Consider the following 19261-nt stretch of genomic DNA (forward strand, 5'->3'; position numbering starts at 1 on the left):
TGTCAGCTTTGGGGTGGTGACATTGCATGCTCTATGCAGAAGGAAGGCTCACAGCAAATGCCGGCTTTCCTTCCAGGGTCAGATTGGCCATCCCCTAATGGTCAGCTTTGTTTGGTCGTGCTGGGAGCCAAGAATTTGCCGGTGCGGTCAGATGGTACCCTAAACTCATTTGTTAAGGGGTAAGTATTATATTTAATCAACTGTTTACTGATAATCTGTACATATGTACAGCATGGTCCTGGAAACTAGAGAAACACCAAAAAGTGTAAGCCATTATGAACATTCGTTTTAGCCTTCCTATGAAAATCCAACATAATGTGTTAAAGACTCGGCTTTCCAAGAACTCATAGGATTTGGACCTGCTGAGGCTAGATGTGGAACACTGTATTTTAACTGGAAACCCAGGTCTTACCGGTCCTCGTTATTGCATCAGCATTTTCTGACTCAGAGCTTGGACAAAGCAGTGTGGTTGGTACCGTTCCCTTGCCTTAGTATCTCCTCTTAGAGTAACAGGAAGGTGGGCTCTGCTTACGTCATTCTTACTACCCACGTGTTGGTCTCTCCAAAAATAAAGCAAACACCGTTAATTATTATACAGAATTTCTGTGTCCCCCATCAGTGACATAATGGGAAACACTGGCTTACCATGCCAATATCTGTGTTCCTGTCCTCACGCCGCCACTATCTTAGGACCTTGGGCAAGTTACGTGGCTCCTCTTAACTTACTTCCTGAGAACGGGGTTAAAATGAGAGAATGCGTGCGCAGAGTCCTGGTCCCTGCATAGCAGGTCTAAGCCATGCTCTCCCTGGTGGTAGCAGGTCTAAGCCATGCTCTCCCTGGTGGTTGACGTCAAATGACCCTTAGCATCTGGTGCAGAATTCAGCCCTAAATCCGGAACATCCTAGCAAGAGGTCACATGGCCAATCTTGCAATTCGCATTCTCGCTCCTGGCTTGGAATTTTTCTTTTGGAGCGCATCTAGCCCTTGGTGCATCTAGCCCTTGGTCTCGTGACGGCCAGCACCGCCAGGGGAGGAGGCCGGGGCGGGCGGGCATTCCAGAGCCACTGTCTCTCTCCCTCCTGCAGCTGTCTCACTCTGCCAGACCAACACAAACTGAAACTGAAGTCCCCAGTTGCGAAGAAGCAAGCTTGTCCCCAGTGGAAGCACTCCTTTGTGTTCAATGGCGTGAGCCCTTCCCAGCTGAGACAGTCAAGCCTGGAATTAACCGTCTGGGACCAGGCCATCTTCGGTGTGAACGACCGCTTGCTGGGGGAAGCCAGGCTTAGTTCTAGTAAGTCTGAGAGATTTACTGGGCCTAAGTAGCATGCTTTATCCTTAGCGAAGATCTCACACAGTGACCACTAAAAAGACAGTAACCTTCCAGGTTGGCAGGTGATTTACCTGGCTTGAAAATGGCCTCACTCTGTAAATGGAGATGGCCACATCTAGTTCTTTCGCCACAATGGAGAGATAATACAGCCAAGTATTTCAACAATTTATATCAGATTTAGATCTGCTAAGGAAACAAAAATTACAGGCCTCAAAATGGGCTGGGTACAGTATTTGCTTTTGTTTCTGGCATCAATCATAAAAGGATTAATTTCTTAAAGGAAAATAATCCAAACAGATGGCAATTCAGAAAGTATTTCATTAGGAGTGGGACAAAAGGGCGATGCTTTTCAGCATTGCTCAACTGGGGTGCTGCTGGCACTGTGTGGGAGACAGCCCGTTGTGGGGAGGGCTTGCACACTCGGTGATGCCCCTCACACCTGCACCAGGCGGAAACACCGGCGCATATCTCCAGGGCCTCCAACAGAGGACCTCTGAAGACAAACCAGAGTCCCTGCTTCATTACAACTGGTTTTAAAAGGAACACTGTCCAGAGATGCCTGGGTCACTCGGTTGAGCGTCCAACTCTTGATTTCAGCTCAGGTCCTGGGATGCAGCCCTGGGTTTGGCTCTCCCTCTGCCCCTCCCCCTGCTTGTGCTCTCCCTCTAAAATAAATGGGTAATTTAAAAATAAATAGAAGGAATATTGTCCAAGGACACCCCCCTTCCTATAAGGGACTCCTTTCTGTCTGCAAATCTGGCCCCGGGTCTGAGACCTCCCCACCCAACCACAGCCACTGTAATGTGTTAAGACTGTCAAGTCCCCAAACATGTCTTTCTCCTTTCAAACTGCGGGAGAGAAGGCAGCTTTGGGCTCTTGAGGCTGCACGGTATTGAGGAATGAATGCCTGAGTGTGTCCAGGTCTGGCTATGGTGCTGGGGTGGAGGTGGTCTTGATCTTCCTCCCCAGTGGTTGGCATTTGCATATGGTCTTGAGGTTAAAAACACTTTTTTAAAAAGTTGGTTTTCATTTTAAAAAGCCGAGAAGAGGGCTGGGAAGGGGGTATGCATGTCACCCATTACTAATTTGGCACTTCACTCCCATCACAGAGGAAGACACGGCTGGTGGTGAGGACTCAGAGTCAGAGCGTCGATGGCAGAAAGTTCTTTCTAGCCCCAATCTGTGGACAGACATGACACTCATCCTGCACTGAAGCCAGGCTTCCAGTGTGCGGCGGGAGGTTTGAGTGCCGCGGGCCTGAAGGTTAGCTAAGACGCGGGCGTGGACCCTCGCCGTCTGCAGCTCTGTCACGGGGCCTGGCCATTCTTCCACGTCCCTCTGTGTGTCTTTACATCAGAGCACTTGCTGATATATTAAGTCTCAGTTTGGTTTGTGCTCTGACGTGTGGAAAATGGCCGGATTTCAATAAATGTTCGTTACCTCTGTCCTCCAGTGCTTACCAAACAGTGAAAATTACGGCCTCGTTCCAGGCATGTGGAGGACAACTAGAGGAGCCTGGTAGGAATCTGGTCCCTCCCCTTCTACTTTCTGGAGGGACTCCCCTTTCGGGGCGGTCAACGCCCACCCCCGACACACGTAAGCACACACCCACTGCCACCTCTTGCCTCGCGCAGCTTTTATTTCCAAATCTGCGGTGCGGGGCTCATCTGCACGTGGCTCTTAACCGCAAAGGAAAAGGACACAGCCAAGCAGGAAGAGGAGCCGGTGGCACGCGAGAGCGGACATGGACAGGTTTTCAAGGATACGGGAGAGAACTGGCGAGGTCAGAAGAGGTTCTTGTGGAAACAGACAATACCAGGTGGGAAGAGCCCCTTCACAGCTGGAGTCTGGATGATCCAAACAGCATAGGTGTCTTTTTCAAACAAGAAGCTCCGATAGAAAACGGAAATGTGCAACACATGCACGAGGGACACTCGGAGCAGAAAGTCATTTTTACAGATGGGATTACAGCAGTTAATCCTCCACCTCCCGCCCTCACGCCACAGCAAGTGCCACGGTTACATGGTTTTTAATACGTAATTCTTTTATTCTGTAAAAGGTAACAAAATATACAGAATGACACTTTCCCTTTTTTAAACTAATGTTACAAACCCATATTGTCACATATATAAATACTATTCTCTACAGCTGATCATTAATTAGGTGTGAGTCCAACACTGTAGCCCTCTCTTAAGCTAAATAAAACAAAACCACAGAACAAGTTTATCCAAGGCTGGAGTGTCCCTGTACTATGGATCCTGAACTGAAGAAGCAGAGCAGAAAAATCACTGCGTGCACATGTTTGTGAGTGCTTCAGACTGTCTTCAAAATAATTTTCACCTCTCAAATATACAAAGATGGATCCTTCATGGAAATCAAAAAAAATCAATCTGAACTAATTTCAAATGCAGAAGAAAGTATGGCACGGACTATAAGCCACGATGTGGTTTTAATTACACTGACTTGTATCACACACGCCAGCAGGGAGTCTGTTACTCAGACTTCACAGCCATCTTTCCTTAATTCAGTCAGTCCTGCTGCAAGCACAAAACAGGAAATGATTCAATAACAGCAATAATAAGATCAGGCCCGTTTGGCACTATGATACAATTGGGAAAAATAAACCAGGGAAGCTTCCACTGACCCCAGCCCCAGAATATTCCCACTGAAATAACTACTCTCTTTTTAAAGGAACTGGAATATGATAGCAGGGGTGGGGGTCCTAGATTCAAAGAACTACAAACACCAGCTTCAGAGTGTGACCGCGACCCCCGCAAGCCCGGCTGTGTAGCTCTGGCCCCGCGCCAGTCCTGGCTGGCCTCACATGGCCTCGAACTCGTCGATCCGCTGCTTGGTGTTGCCCTGCCGGATCTGCCGCAGCGTCTTGTACTTGTCCCGGCCTTGCCGCATGTTCTCATTGTGGATGATGTCATTGTGGGTCCTCTTGTTCTCGTCTCTGGCCTGGGACAGCTCATTGGTCAGGGTCTGCAAGGGGAAGCAGCTCAGGTCAGCTGTGGCTCCCAAGCAGCGGGGAGCCGGGTGGGACGGCACCTCCCGCCCCCCACTGTCCACGTGTCTGTGGGCCGCCCCTGCCCTCTCACCATCAGCTGCCGCTGCACCCGCTCATTCTTCTCGGCCTCGGTGATGCGCTTCTCCTCGTTGCGGTCGTCCAGGATGCCCTCACTGGAGAGCTCGGCGCTATAGCCCGTGTACTCCGTGCCCTCGTCCTGCAGGTTGTCCTGCACGTGGTAGCTCACTGGCTCATAGACGGGGGGTGGGGGGGGCGGGGGGGCCGTCATCACCAGGTGCAGCTCCTCCTTGGTCTTCACCAGGTCATCCTGGGCTTCTTTGGCCTTTGAAAGCAATCCGTACACAGGTGACAAGTTGTCACACACAATCCAATGTTTAGACCATTTTCTGAAGAATCCCCTTTTCTTTAACCAGGGGGCTTCTGCACTTTCTCTCACCACTCCCCTGCCTTCCCCCGGGGTGGGATGGACGTGCGTGGCCTGAGTGGCACAGAGTGGAGGAGGGGGACCGTGGCTGAGGTGAAGTGTCCACGTGCAGGGTCTGCCCAACCTCTTCCGAGTCTGGGGTTCGGATCCTGTGAGCAGTTCTCGATCATGTGCACAGCACACAAAGTCATGTCAGGGGCCTGACTTTTAAAAAAACCTGTAACTTTCTTTCTCTAGTTTTAGTATGCGTTCATTGTATTTTTGGGGAAAAAAAAGGAAATTCTTAAAGAAAAACAATCTTCCAGCCATTAGAAATTCTAATGCCACTATCCCGTTTGAGAGAGCAGCTTTCTCTTTCCTTGTGTGGCCACTATTTATCAAGCTCCTCGCTGCCTGCGGGCACAGTGCTCAAGGACTTTTCTACCTATTGTTACCCCTAAACCTTCCAGCAACTTCTCTTGGGTACACATCCCCAATCATGCCCACCTCACTGCCATTCCAGCTCGGGAGAGGACCTTAGTTTGAATCTGTTCTGCCACCAGCTTTTCTCAATGAACACTTTTTCCAAAAAACCTAAGGACCGGAGTCTTTTGCACGCAGCCTGTGTTCAGGGGGTGGGGCTTAAGAGTGCTGAGGGGAGGCACCAGGTGTCCCCAGAAGGGGCTAGTGCAGATGGGGTAGCATGGGCAAGGACGGGGGGGGGAGGGGGGAGCTGCCACAGCTTGGCAGAGGTCTACACTAAACATATCCGAAGCTCCCGTGCGGACCATGCTTTCCCAGTGGATGTGGGGGCTCAGCTGGAGAGCCAGGCTCTCTGGACACTGCACTGGAACATGGTTCTTCCTATTACAGCTACAATTTATTCAACCTCTCTGGAGGGGTAATCCTCTGAGCAACCTTAAGGGTTGGCTATTACTCCCCATCTGTAACAAGGAAACGGAGGCTCAGAGAGGTCAGGCCACTTGCCCCACCACACAGTGAGTAAGAGCAGATCTGGGACCTTCAACCCCCATCTCCAAGTCCAGATCTTTCCATGGTGCCATGCTGCATACACCAGCGGTCAGGAGAGGCAGGTGGTCTTATTTGAGGCGCTGTGGCCCGTTGCTAGGAGCACCCATATGGCCAGATTTAGAGCTAGCTCCTGATGGGGGGCTGCCTGATGGGGCTCAACACTTTGGGGGGGCCAGAACAAAGTGGGTGGAAATGAACAACAGCCTCCTTGTTCCCTGCTAATCCAACAGCAGACTCCCCAGTGCACAGGGCAAGCCCATTCCTATGGGGATTTTGGCCTAAGCAGCACAGCTGGGACTGGCAGAGCACTGCGAAACATCCCGAGGCTTTCTACACGACCCACCAGCCTGGCCCCCACCGGCCTGGCCCCGGGCCATTTTCCGGCTGCCCCGGCAGGGCCCGCCCTGAGCGCCTGCACCTGCAGACTCACCCTGTGCTGCCACTCCTCGACCTCGTCCTCCTTGCGCCGCCGTGCCTCCTCCAAGAGGGCGATCTTGGCGGTGTACTCCGCCAGCTCTGCGGCCTGGTGAAGGGCACGAAGCTGAGATTATTTCTGGGGTCTGTGGGGAGAGCCCTTCTGCAAATGGACAGCCACACAATTTGGTGACTAGCCTCATCCCCACCTCCTCCCTAGTCAGCAGTGCCCATGGCTGGCCACCATGTCAAGTCCATGCCTGGCCTAGACCACCAGGTCTGGGCCCCCAGACCGCTGCACCAGGGCTGCCTGAGGCCCAACCTCCACCACGGCCCCTCCCACCAGGCCTTCCTCCCTCGAGCATATCATTTTCCAGCCCCAGACACAATTATAAGGCAGGTGTCACTTTTTCATCCCCAGAGGCAGCCTCTCCATAATTCAGCATCGTGAAACTCAGGGAGCTCCTACCAGCTGCTCCTGGCTCTTTATCTGATCTGCCGCCTGCCTCTCCAGCTCCTCCTTGGCCCGCAGAGCGGCCACACGGTCATTCTCCAGGCGCTCCGCCTCCTCCTGGGCACGCTTCCTCTCCTCCTCCAGCTGCAGGGCTCTCTGAATCTGGTCTGAAAGTTCTGGAGAGAGCACAGGGCCCTGAATTCCCAGCCTGGATGCATGTTTGGGGTCCAGGGTGGGACTCACACCACATGTTACAAACCACTGCACGGGAGGGGCTCTGCTCCCACAGATACAGAAAGGAAGCATGCTGGGGTGCGTTCCCCTACTGCGCACATAGCCAATGTCCCTGCAGCAGTTGAGAGGGTGTTTCCATCCCCCGGCCAGGGCTGGAGTAGGTTGGCAGACACGCAGAAACCACACCACTTGCCCAGTTCTTAGTTTATAAGACAGAGGGCAACGTGGCATGGTCTGGTCACTCACTAGCTGTGTGACATCAGGCAAATTAATTTACCTGCTGAATCTTAACACTGTCACCAAGAAAATGGGGATGACTCAGTACTAACCTCAAAGGACTAAGGGAAAATTTAAAAAGATAACGTGCATAAAGGATTTAGCACAGAACCAGCACAGCATCAGAAGTATCAAGATAATCAAAAGATTTTCTTCTAATCCAAACACCCATGGTCAGTGCTAGGCCTCGAGTCTCTACTGTGGGTGCTGTGTTAAACGGAGACGGTCCTGGCTGTGGGTGTGCTGACGGTCCATCTGCCCCTCGCTGCGGAACGCACCCCTGCACGCACTAAGCGCTGGGCATAAACCCACCTTTCTCTGCCTTCTTGGTTTTCTGTTCATAGTCCTGCAGCCTGAGCATCAGCTCCTCCTTCTCCCGCATCATCTGCTCCTTCTCTCTCTCCACGGTCTCTCTCCTCTTCTTCTCGGTTTCCAGCTGCTGCCTGTTACGGGGGAGGGGCGGCACAGGAAGGTTTAGGGGTTGGCAGGCACTTGCCATGTCAACACATGTCACCAGGGCCCAGTCCAGGCCCCAGGCCCCACCTCCGGATGGTATGGACTCAGGAGGCAGCAGCAGCAACCCCGAGCACTCCCCTCCTGGGCTCTGTCACTGCCCAGCCCAGTGAGGCAGCTCCTGAGCAGATCCTTGGGCCCCACGCAGTCTCCTCCAGAGGCCCTCGCCCCCAGACGCTCCACCCGTGTTTGCTAGGTGATGTACCCTGGCTCCTCTGATGGGAACAGTGCAGGCCCCACGAGGCTGCCTGACAGCAGCCCAGATGTCCTGCAGGCAGGGCCGTTCTAGGGCCTGAGCCGGGAGAACACTGCCCCGTCCTGCGGGCCTCCCTCCCTCCCCCCCACCCACTCACCGCTCCAGCTGCTTCTGGTGCTTCTCCTCCCGGGCCTGGGCCTTCATCTGCTGCACCTCGATGGTGTCAGGCTTCCTGCGGCGCATGTAGAGCTCGTGATTCCCCATGCACAGCTGCAGGATCCGCTTGTTAATGCGCAGGCGGGGAGCATAGAACACGAAGTCCTACAGAGAACAGGGCGGACTCTAAGCAGGAGAACTCCTTTCGCTTTCTTCTTCCAAACCTGACTTCACGAAGCTCTAAGTGACCTTTTCCAAAAGGACAAATGTAGCAGAGTATGGGGCCAGAAAGGGACTTCAAGGAAAAGCCACTGACTCCAAGCAACCAAAGTTCCTGGTGCCGTGGGGTTTAGAATCCCTGGGACAAACAGCACAACTGTCTTTGTGGGTGTGCATGCGCACACTGAAACCTCTCTGGCTGGACGGTGAAGCCTCTCCAGGGCGAGAGGCCCTGCGGCCTTGAGAAACCTGGTACCGAGGCCCAGAGCCACCCGGTCTTCAGGCGGACACCCTCTGGCCCTGCCAGCCCTAGAACCACCATCCCCCAGTCCTGCCTGCAGCGCAGCGACTTCTATTTGAGCTTCCGGTCTCCTCTGCTTCAGCCTTGCCTCCCACACTGCCACTAGCGCGTCCACCGGGTCACTACTGGACTCCTGGCGCCAGCCTGCTTAGCTCCAGGCCCAGGTACAAATGCCATGGCCAGGCACGTGTGGGGAGTTTCAGGCCTGGCAGCTCCAGCCCACCTGCTGTTCACCTAAACTGCACTTTCGTGCCCGCAAACTTACTGGCTCAAAGCAGCCCTGCTACTTGGGGCGTCGTGTCCAACCCCACAGACCCAAGGACACCGACACGTGAGGAGAGGGCATGAGGCATCATCTCCTGTCTGGAGGAGTTCTCCGTCTCCCGGGTTAGCTGGCACACATCCTGTGCCCCCTGCACTTGACGGGGTGCCAGCACTTCCCTTGACTGACTTGTTTTGGTCTCTATCTTCTACTGGACAGGCAGTTCCCCTGACAGCAGCACTGTGTTCATTCATCTCTGTATGCCCGGGACCCGACGAATGGCCTGGATTCACTAGGTGTTGGAGTTTACATAGAACCGCAACCTCTGAGCCAGTGACCTTGAGCGAGTCACTGCCTCTGTGTCTGAACACCTTCCGCTGCATGGTGGAGAGGACAGTAGTCTAACAGGACAGCTGAGAGGATTAACTCAGATGCTGTTTGTCAGGACTCAGAATGGTGTCCGGCAGGACAAGAGTTGCCTGGTACACAGAGGCTCACTCACAGACTGCTGGTTGCATGACGAAGTGCTAGGTGAGGAGCCTTCTTGAATAAAACAGACCAAGGCATCCGAGAACGTTAGGACTATGACTGCAGAAGTCTACTACCACGTGGGACAGGGACGGCACACGACCTTGCCTTCTAGTTCTTGTTACTGCTGCAATTAATGCAGGGGATGGCAGGAGATGGGAGGAGAGAGAAGGTTTAGAAACTCTTGTTAAAAGTTATTTTAAAATACCAGTCTGTTTCCTCTTTTTTCCCTTTCTCTTCTCAGCTTGGGGCCCCTGGCATCCAGATTCTGACCTCTGGCACAGGGGGAGGGTGGCTGAAACAAAGAAACAGTGTGACGTGTTCCACAGCGACTTCTGAAACCAGAAGGGACACGCCAGGGAGCTAACCAACACGCCCCAGAAGGCCCTATGTAGCTTCTCGGATTTTTCATCAGTTCCAGAAATGCTGGGAAGACAGTACTGTCGAAGCCCAGAGCCCGTAGAGCTCCTGGGTGGAGCTTTCACACACTTGTTATTAAGTCATCGGGTTTCCCAGGGAGCGTCTGCAGAGCTGGAGAAGCACCATCTCTATTACGTAAGAGAAAACAATCCTTTGTTACGGCCACACAGGCGTGCTACCAAAGTAGGTGTTGACTGTGGCTCCTAGGCATTGCAAAGAACTCTGATTAGCACGAACTCCTCCTCAGAACAAGGTCAGTTCAAAAAACATCAAACGGCAGACACTGGAAGTAACATCACAGCAGCCCATGGGCCCAAGACAAGGCCTGCACGCGTCGGGGGACAGTGAGAGCAAGAGGCAGAGGACATTTCCTGGGCGGCCTTTGAAGGAGGCTAGTTTCTGACTTGAAGTTAAAAACAAAAACTGAAACCAGTATTTATTTAAGGATTTCCAAATCCAAGCACCCAGCCCACGCCTCCTAACGCAAAACCACAACACCTAAGAGATGTGGGGCAGACTTTCTAAACTCTGGCAGAGATAGACATCCTAAAAACTGAAACTCGAGGCAAGAAGAAAGCTCAAGGAAATGAATCCAAGTCCCTAAGAATACGAGAGAAAAGGAGATGGAAAAGCAGCCACGAAGTTGTCGAACAATGAGCTCAGGCGCCTCTAGGACGCTCCCCACCGGGCCCTACCCCAGGGCTCCCCTCGGCTGAGGGCAGAGCTGCTCCCGGGCAAATGGCAGTTTTCATAAGCCATTAAACAGGCAGCTGCCCAAGAGCCTTCTCCCTCTTCCGCGAGGCCACAGGAACAAAAGGCCCTTTTCTGAAGGAGACACAGCTGGTTTTGACCCCACACAGGATTACCGTGACAGCTTTGAGGATTCACAGGGTTTCAGGTCCCATCCCCGCAGCAGTCAAGCTGGCAGGAGGAGAAACTGGCTTTTCTGCAGGAAATGCCTGGTCATGGGGAGCATGACAGGACAACGGCTCAGTTGTGAGCTTGCCATGGAAACTGCCCAGGGTAAGCGGTGCCCTCCACAAGTCAGCCTGAGAAAAGGAATCCCAAGCCTCACCCGTGAGCCAACTCAGACCCTTGGGGTTTCCCTGTCCATCTTCCGGGTAAAGTTTAAACTTGGAAATGAGATCTTCTGCTGCCCCAAGTGCAAAGCCTGAAGCTGGGCAATGCCGCAGAGGAAGGAAGGAACAGAGCGAGCCTGGCGAGGTGCACAGGGAGCGGGGACTCGTTCCCTCAAACCAGCTTCTCGTGTGGAACCCCCATCCCACGACAGGAGTCTGACAAGCCTGCCCCCTTGGGTAGGCCTTCCTGACCCAACCATCTGGAACAGCCATACTGCGCCCCGCCTCTCATCTCCTCATCCTGATCTGTGATAAAACAGAGCTGCACTGTGGAATTCATGGCCAGAAAGCACATTCCCTGTGTTCGTGCACGTCCTCCAGAAGCATGTACGCTTTGTGAGGGCGGGAAGCCCCCTGTTCCGGCTATGCACACAGTCCTAGAATACAGCCCGACTCGCAGTATGCGAGCCAATACATGCTTCTCTCTCCTTGTTTTTTCTTTAATCAGTGACCCCACATAAAACTAGTATATAGTAAAAGTATGCTCAACTAATTCAACCAGAAGCATTGCAATTGCTTTTGCTTGGAATTTTAAGATTAGAAAAAATTCTACAGCTTTTCAAAAGTTAAATTTATGCCAAAACACACACACAATCCTTAAATATCCAGTCCAGTCTAGTCTGCTTGCTTCTGTCAGTCACATGTCTAAAAAATGTTCTTCTGAAAAATGAGCAGTACCCTGTGCGCAGACAGTAGCCTAGTCAGGGCCCTCAGGTCTTCTCTCCTGCCTGCCCCGATCTCACCGCCCACATTAACGTGGGTACACTGTGACCCCGGGGCTGTGATGCTGAATGTTAATGTGCATTTTCATGGAGCTGTTTCACGGAGCTGGACAGTCTGTATTAAATGCTGCTTTAACTGTCAATAACTGCAACTACCCACAGAGTAGGAGTCAAGAGTTTACAAACAGCAGGAAACGTTTTCAATAGAGGAGAAAATACTTTCATGAACAGCGTCAAGAACTCTGGTTTTCACTTATGCCGGACTAACTGGCCTGTGGGGAGGGGCAGCTGGACAATTATGCCACTCACTGTTCCACGTGGGGTACTCATTGCCCCGCAGGGCCCCAGCCCCGGATGGCTCCAGACAGCCCCAGCCTGGACTGTAGCCCATGCTGGCCTCTCTAAGCCCCACACCGTAACCAAGACACAAAGTCCTTACCAATCTATAATTCTGGTAAAAATCATAGCAGCCTCTCAGGAGGAAGAGAGAATTCTTCAAGTGGCTTTTTTTTTTTTTTTTTAAGAATCAGATTTCTGATTAGAAAACAAAACCCCCACCCATTCCACCACACTACAGTATGTATGACTCAGATTTTCTGAGCAATCAGCTAAAAATTTAAATGCTAGCAGAATAAGTAAAACCGAAATGAATTTCTATAGCACACCAGTCTCTGCAGTTACCACTTCAGTCCATATTCTTCAAACTCCAGGAATTGAAATCCCTTTTCTAGAGAAGCCCCCCACTCCCCCCTGGAGGAATGCCCCACCAGCCTCATCACTGTAAGGAGCCACTTCTTACATCAGCCCCAAAGAGAAGGCACCTACAGAAAGAGCGCTGGAGGGGCTGGAAGGGGTAAGAGGAAAGGAGAGGTGTGCATTCATGGAAGAGAAGGTGAGGCACAGAGGGACCATGGGGACCAGCAATGCTCCAAAATGCAGGTCTGACTTTTCTTAACACGGGTGAGCTGCAGAGACAGCTCTGAAAGCCAGTGCCGGCCCTTGAGGCTTGTAGCAATCACGTCTGTGCCCCAGCTGGCTTCCAGGGAGGTGCGGGTGTGAGCCCCCCAAACCCCAGGTACACCCTCTGGGGGTAGGCTGGTTTTCCACAGGAACATGAACATTTCACAAGCCCAGAAACGCAACATTTCGTGAGCTGCTTATCATTTGGCAAAGGGCAATGACTCAGAAATGCCCTTTCCTTCATAAGGAATGAAGACCACTTGAAAGCTCAGGGGACACAGGCAGCTGTTGAGGGACACCTGGGCCCCTGTATACCTGTACTTCAGTGGGTCCTTGACCTTCAATGTAACCTGCTGGCAATTCGTTTACCACTCCCGCTCCCCCTGCCCTCCCCCCGCCACAAGTGCCTGTCATATAGAGAAATCTGACTGTTACTGTGAAAACATATTTTGCTGTAAGAATGAAAAACCATAACCCCTCGCCTGCAAACCATAGAAACTTACAGGTGCCTTCTTGTCGATGGGCTTAATGACAAACTTTTTGTCATTGAAAGAGATGTTCCTGATTTCACTCCAAGGAAAGCCAATCTTTGGGGTCAACCTGAGGTTAAAAAAAAAAAAAAGGAGGGGGATAGTTAGATGTGTGCTTGGATTGTGAATCTATTCTTAATTTTTTTTATTTCAATTTGAAAAAATATAAAGCTAGCCCAGGAAGCACAGTATGTAATGTATGTCATTACCAGAGGTCCTACCTGTGCTGGGTAGAGTCAGGTCCAAGCTCTAGGAAACCTCCACAAGCTCATTTATACTACGTCTTCCCAACCGTGGGCATCTCCCTGGGCCTGGTCCACCCCAGCCGGTAATCTCAAAGTCAACTCCAATCCCCAACCCAACGCACCCCTTCACCCTGTGACAGCTCACAGAGCCATCTCCTGTAGCCTAACCAGGTCCGTGCCCACAGAACCCCACTTCTAGTCATTGGTCTGACTCATCTCCCTTGTAGTCAATCCATTCTCCTCTTCCAAACTGCCAACACCCTCCCCAGGTTCTGCAGGATGGAATCCAAGGGCCTCGACTTAGCATCCAAGACCCTTCTAATCTAGCCTAGCCTCCTGACACACAGGCTCTCACAGGCCCACCCTGCCTGAAGAGCTCCCTCCTCACCATGAACCTGCAGCCTTCAGAACAGCTCAGCCTCCTTCAACAGCCTTGCCCCTTTCTCGACTTGCATCTCTTGTGCTTCATGACTGTTCTGTGTTTTTTCAATTCTTCCATTCTTATTTGCTCTCTGAAGACCAGGCAAGTAAGCTTTCTGATGGCAAAGATCACGTCTTAAGTTTTCCAGGCACACTCTAGTCAGAGTGGCTGCTCACCAGTGGAAACAGAAAAGCCCCTGGTGTGGTTCTAATCCAGCACCTGCCGTGCTCATTTTCTGTCGGGCTGATGTGCTCATTGCCGAAAGTGGGGTAATAAGGTCCCCTAATCTTCTCTGCTGTGGTCTATTTCCCCTCACATCTGTTAGGATCTGCTTACTGTGTTTAGCATATATTTACAACTGTTCGATGTCCTTGAACAGCTGAGGGCTTGGTGTGGATTCTGCTCCTCTGGGTCTCATTTAGTGCTGTGTGGCATGTTCACCTGACTAGCCAAACACCCTCCGTGTCATCCTCCAGCTTCTGAGACAGCACTAGGACCACTCACCCCTCAGAAAACTACCCACTGCCAGCTGAAACTCTGGCTCTTTGGCATCCCCAGGGAAGTTCACCGATTTCAAGACCACATCGCTCTGCTTAACCTCACAACTCCTACCCTGTTCTTCACCTCATCCACCCTTTTCTTTCAACACATTTTAGCACGGACACCATTCTAGAAGTAATGACAGACCCTCAAGCCACCAAAGATACTGCCATTAAAACTCAACCTTCCCCACAGTCCATAAGAACTTTCAATTTAGAAAATACGCAGAGAACTCTGCTCTACCAACGTATTTAATTACAAACTGACGGGCAATGTAGGTCTTGCTATGACAACCTAAGCCAGGTCAAGGTGATGGGGTGGCTTCTGAAAGCCAAGAGAGGACACCCAAGCCCCACAGATGGCTCTTCAGGGACAGAGTGGTTCCGCACCCCTGCAGGAACGATGTCAGGGCACTGGCCAGGCTGTGGTTTTAAGTGACCATCCTTTCTGGCATCCACCTTTTATAGCTCTGTCCTACAGGGTCACCAACACCTGCTGAGACACATCTGGCCAACATCACAGCCAAACATGCAAGGAGTTTGCTTTGCTATTGATCAAAAAGGTCATTGTGTTTGCAGGCCTCTGAGCACTGGAAAGGAACTCAGGATACCACGTAGTCCCACTATCAACTTTAACCCGTGTCCTTGTCTGGGGCGGCCGGAAGCAGGTAGGCATGTCTGCTGCTTCGGAGCACCTGCCTCCCCAGCACAAGAGCACTTTGCTGTTCATTTCTCAGCTGTGAGGTCACCACCGCAGCCAGATTTGCGACTCTCAAAATGCCCAGGAGGCAGGGAGCAGGCTCCTAGCTTTAGACGAGGTTCTCAAAACACTGCTGATCCTAGAAGCCCTGGACTTTCAGGAGGCACAGGCATCTTCCTTTCAAGGGCTGGGCATCCTGTCACCACGGCCTCCAGCCTTCTGCTCCGTGAAGTGCCATGAAGTTTGTCTTTTTAAGACTCTGGAACCTCATATAACAATTTATAGCCATTCAGAAGCATGAATGCAGGATCAGAGGCCACACATTTTTTTAAAAGGTGGGATTCTCCAATAAAAGGGACCAGGACCCTTTTAGAGAAATGGATTCCCGGGCTGAAGCAGGGAAGTACAAGATGATCCTGGACCATCTTGAGGTATCAGAAAGTAAAGAAGTACTCAAAATATAATGGGATCACAGCAAAAGGGCACGGGAGCCAACCTGAAAGGGATCCTCAAGGCAAATCTCAACAATTTGAATAAAATAGTAACAGTAATAGATTATAGCCCACAGAATAAATATCCTGAGTCCATATTAATATAAATAACTGAATAAATGAAGAGAAATTGGATGTGTTCACTAGACTGATACATGTAAAATAAATTTTTTAAAAAATCACCGTTTCTCAAAAACCACAATAACTGTTTCACACAAAGCCCCTGAACGGATGCTAGACTAGATGAAGTATGGTTAAAGAACAGGATATTTCCATAGCTTCAGAGTATCTCCTTGAAGTACACTTATCGACTACAAAGGGAAGGACAGGAACTCCGCAGAGCAGTCTGGCAGATAGTGCCTTGACCAGCAAGCAAAGTTAGGACCACCAGGAGTAACGCTGCCTCACGAGAGACCCTGGGAGTGCATGGCAGACTCCTGTGGGATTCTTGCCCGAAGAGCAAAACTCAAATTAACTAGGAGAAAACATTACACAGATCCAAGTTGAGAGACTTTCTGAAGAGTTAATGGCCAGTATGCTCTTCTAAAGGGTCAAGGTCATGACAGACAGACTGGGGAGTACGTGACTAAGTCCAGGTTTGAGTCTGGGCAGGATCCTGGGACAGAAAAAGGTCATTAATGACAACTGGTTAAAATGGAAACTGGGTCTGTATACTGTTCATAGTACTGCATCAGCGCTGACTTCCCGACGGACACCTGGACTATGGCTCTGTCAGATGTTACCACAGGGGAAGCTGGGTAAAGGACAGACAGGAATTCTTTGTACTACTTTTGGGAACATTCTAAAAGTCTGAAATGATTTCAAAGTGAAAAAATACATGGCTAAAAAATTTAAATTCAAGTATGCAGCTGGGGTGATGATAATGTGTTCTTTGATATCTTGACAAGAGTCTGGATTTTATAGACACATATCTAAACTCAGCAAGTGAACACTTAAGAATTGTGCACTTCGATGTACTTATATTTTACACCAAAAGATGAACAAGACATATTGAGCTCTAGTAAATAATATGCATTTTGGGGACAGTATACAGATGTCTGCAATTTACTATGAAAAAGAGGGCTAGAGGTACAGTGACATGCAGCTGGGAAGAGACAAATAAGTAGCAAAATGCCAAGGACAGAATCTTTTTTTGAAATTTTTCATTAAAAAAAGTTTAGAAAAGGTCTGGGGTGTTGAGATGGGCTGGAGCTCAGTGCAGGCCACACAGATGGCTCTGCCTATGTTCTTACCATGGAAGCAAAGACACTCATCAGTATCAGCAGGGGTCAATCCAGGGTGAGGGTGGACCCCCCCCCCTGCAGGACAGGCATGCCAAGGAACTCTCTCCCATGTGGCCCTTGTGCATGCCTGCTGCCAGCCACACTTAACCAGGTACCATGGTTCTCCCACGCCCTCATGCACATACAAACATGTGGAGGCCAAACTCTTCTCTGCCAGTCTGAGGTGAGCTTCTAAGCTTCTTACTCTGGGTGGGTTAACTGGAGTCCCTGCAAGAGTCTCTGTAAGAGACCAGGAAGTTTTATTTTGAAAATTCTGTTCCACGTTCAAGTTAGGGTCCCACAGGCCAGAAAGGAGAGAAGGAACTGACAACTGTGATCCTGGCATGTTTGATAAAAGAAAACTCACATGAATCGAAAGAACGGTCTTTTGCTCTCCTCTCTTACACAGATCAGTAACCCACTAACTCTGTGCTACAGCTCAAAGCTGTAACACACACAGGGAGGGGGCAAAATTAACATTGTGCCCAGGAGCATAATTTTAGATATCTTTAAATGACTACTTATTGGGATGCCTGGGTGGCTCAGTCAGCTAAGCGACTGCCTTTGGCTCAGGTCATGATCCCAGGGTCCTGGGATGGAGCCCCACGTCGGGATCCTTGCTCAGCAGGGAGCCTGCTTCTCCCTCTGCCTGCTGCTCCCCCTGCTTGTGCTGTCTCTGACAAATAAATTAAGTCTTAAAAAAAATCAATAAATGGCTGACATTATATAACGTATCTACATGATATACATAATGCTATATACACCACATTACAGTTTACTCTGTTGTACTACGTATGGTGGAGTGTGCACATGTGACGCGTGACCACTGTGGAATACGGTGCACTACAATCACCACCGTAACGACTGGCTTACTGCATTCACAGTAAAGCTAGTAAGACAGAACTATAAGTCAGAGCAGGTGATTTACAACTCCGAGTGAGAAATTTAAGGGAAAAAGGCATCAGCCCTTGTTTCAGCCCCAGCTTGTCTGCAGCCTTCTCCAGCATCCTCTCCCTTAAAGGGCCCATCAAGTTACCTGCTAGGGCCTCAGTCCATTGCCCAGACTCCTGCCTCTGAAGGACCAGGAAGACTGTGGGACTCAGGAGTGTGGGAGGGGTGAGCCCTAGGTGGGAAGAAGTGCTCTCACAGGACTGAAGAACTTGGGGGCAACAGCATGTCCCTCTCCCGGTTTTGTCTTTGTTGGTTTGGGATTTGGTCTGACAATGCCAGGTAGGGTCACATAACACAGCTAATCTGAAAGTTCTCTGTTTCCAAGCTGACGATGCCTTTCAGGGAAGGGGTCTGCCTATTTCCTCCCCCTCCAAGTCCCTCCTCTTCTCATCTACGGGTTTACAGAAAGAAAGAGACAAATGCGTTCAGTCCCACATGCTCCCACTCAGTGGTTACGTATACAGTGAAAAGAGACCTCAAGAGACATTTCCCAACCAGGATATATTTAATTATAAAATAGGATAATAAAGGTATATTTGTTTATTTGCAGGTGCACTAAGTCTCTTATCGCTCAACTTGCATACTCAACAGATCCAATTTCTCACTTGAATACCACCCCGTGAATGCCCAACTGTCCACTGTTAGCTCCACTGCGGGGAGTAGTGATCCAACACTTACCAGTTCGGAGTCATCCCAGCATTCCTTACACTTGAGTCAACCTCCTGCTTACACTGGTGACCAAGTTGTCAATATTTGCTTAACAGGAGAAGAATTTAGGCCTCCTGATTGACTGAATGTCTGGTTAAGTCTTTCTTCCTAACTGAAAAGAAGGTTGCCTTCAGGAGCAGGGAGGAGGCAGAAGTGAGCATTGCCCTACGCCCCAGTGTTTCCCTGGGGGAGAAGACCCCTTCGAGAGGACTACCAGTTTCACTGGTAAATTGGGGGAATGGGGAGAGAGAAGAGACTGAAAGAATCGCCCTATTCTAATTTTCACTTGAAAAAAATGAACATTTACGTGGGCTAGAGGTAGTTACAAGCTGACATCATCAAGTTCCTGCCCCCGGCTGTTTCCTGCAGCTGGAAAAACCTGTTTAGACAGCCCTGGCTATGGCTATGTTACAAAATCTGGTCATTCAAGAGATGAGTTCAGAGACAGAGGCAGTTTCCCACATCTATTCCCACGAGGGTACTGCGTTCTCACTTTGGGCACTGCTGGCTGACCAGTCACTGTCCAACTGAGGGGCCTCCAGAAGGACCAGGGACTGGTTTCCTGAGTCTCCCAGACTGTTCGTGTTTCTCTACAACACTGGGTCCAGCACACATGGGCAGGCAGCAAACCAGTAACTCACTACTACTAGGTTCTGGGAGGAGTTCCTGTGATTCTTTGAGGTCTTCTCTGACTGGAACCATGCCTTCCAACAGAAACGATTCTCCTCCATCTAATTCTAGCACTAAGTGGAGGGTCTGGGAAGGCCTGACACAGGTGAAAGGTATCTGTACCCTGGGTTCT

At 50.6% G+C, this 19261-nt stretch overlaps 2 protein-coding genes across 8 annotated transcripts in view; one reads left to right on the top strand and one right to left on the bottom strand.

Moving 5' to 3' along the window:
• The window catches only part of SYTL3 (synaptotagmin like 3), an 84438-nt gene extending 81096 nt beyond the window's left edge, over positions 1-3342 (top strand). For all 6 annotated transcript variants that reach the window (XM_034669396.1, XM_034669395.1, XM_002915112.4 and 3 more), the window contains 3 exons: positions 77-179; positions 1087-1292; positions 2441-3342. In XM_034669396.1, coding sequence (XP_034525287.1) covers positions 77-179; positions 1087-1292; positions 2441-2544 — 413 coding nt within the window. In that variant the 3' untranslated portion in view covers positions 2545-3342. The remainder of the gene's footprint in view (positions 1-76; positions 180-1086; positions 1293-2440) is intronic.
• A 12-nt stretch (positions 3343-3354) lies between these two features.
• EZR (ezrin) overlaps positions 3355-19261 on the bottom strand; it is a 49902-nt gene continuing 33995 nt past the window's right edge. For both annotated transcript variants that reach the window (XM_011219561.3, XM_034669399.1), the window contains 7 exons: positions 13095-13191; positions 8042-8205; positions 7488-7618; positions 6681-6841; positions 6228-6320; positions 4433-4684; positions 3355-4316 (listed from right to left, as the gene is read on the bottom strand). In XM_011219561.3, coding sequence (XP_011217863.2) covers positions 4152-4316; positions 4433-4684; positions 6228-6320; positions 6681-6841; positions 7488-7618; positions 8042-8205; positions 13095-13191 — 1063 coding nt within the window. In that variant the 3' untranslated portion in view covers positions 3355-4151. The remainder of the gene's footprint in view (positions 4317-4432; positions 4685-6227; positions 6321-6680; positions 6842-7487; positions 7619-8041; positions 8206-13094; positions 13192-19261) is intronic.

Source organism: Ailuropoda melanoleuca, chromosome 10 (genome assembly GCF_002007445.2).
Source record: "Ailuropoda melanoleuca isolate Jingjing chromosome 10, ASM200744v2, whole genome shotgun sequence".
NCBI lineage: Eukaryota > Metazoa > Chordata > Mammalia > Carnivora > Ursidae > Ailuropoda > Ailuropoda melanoleuca.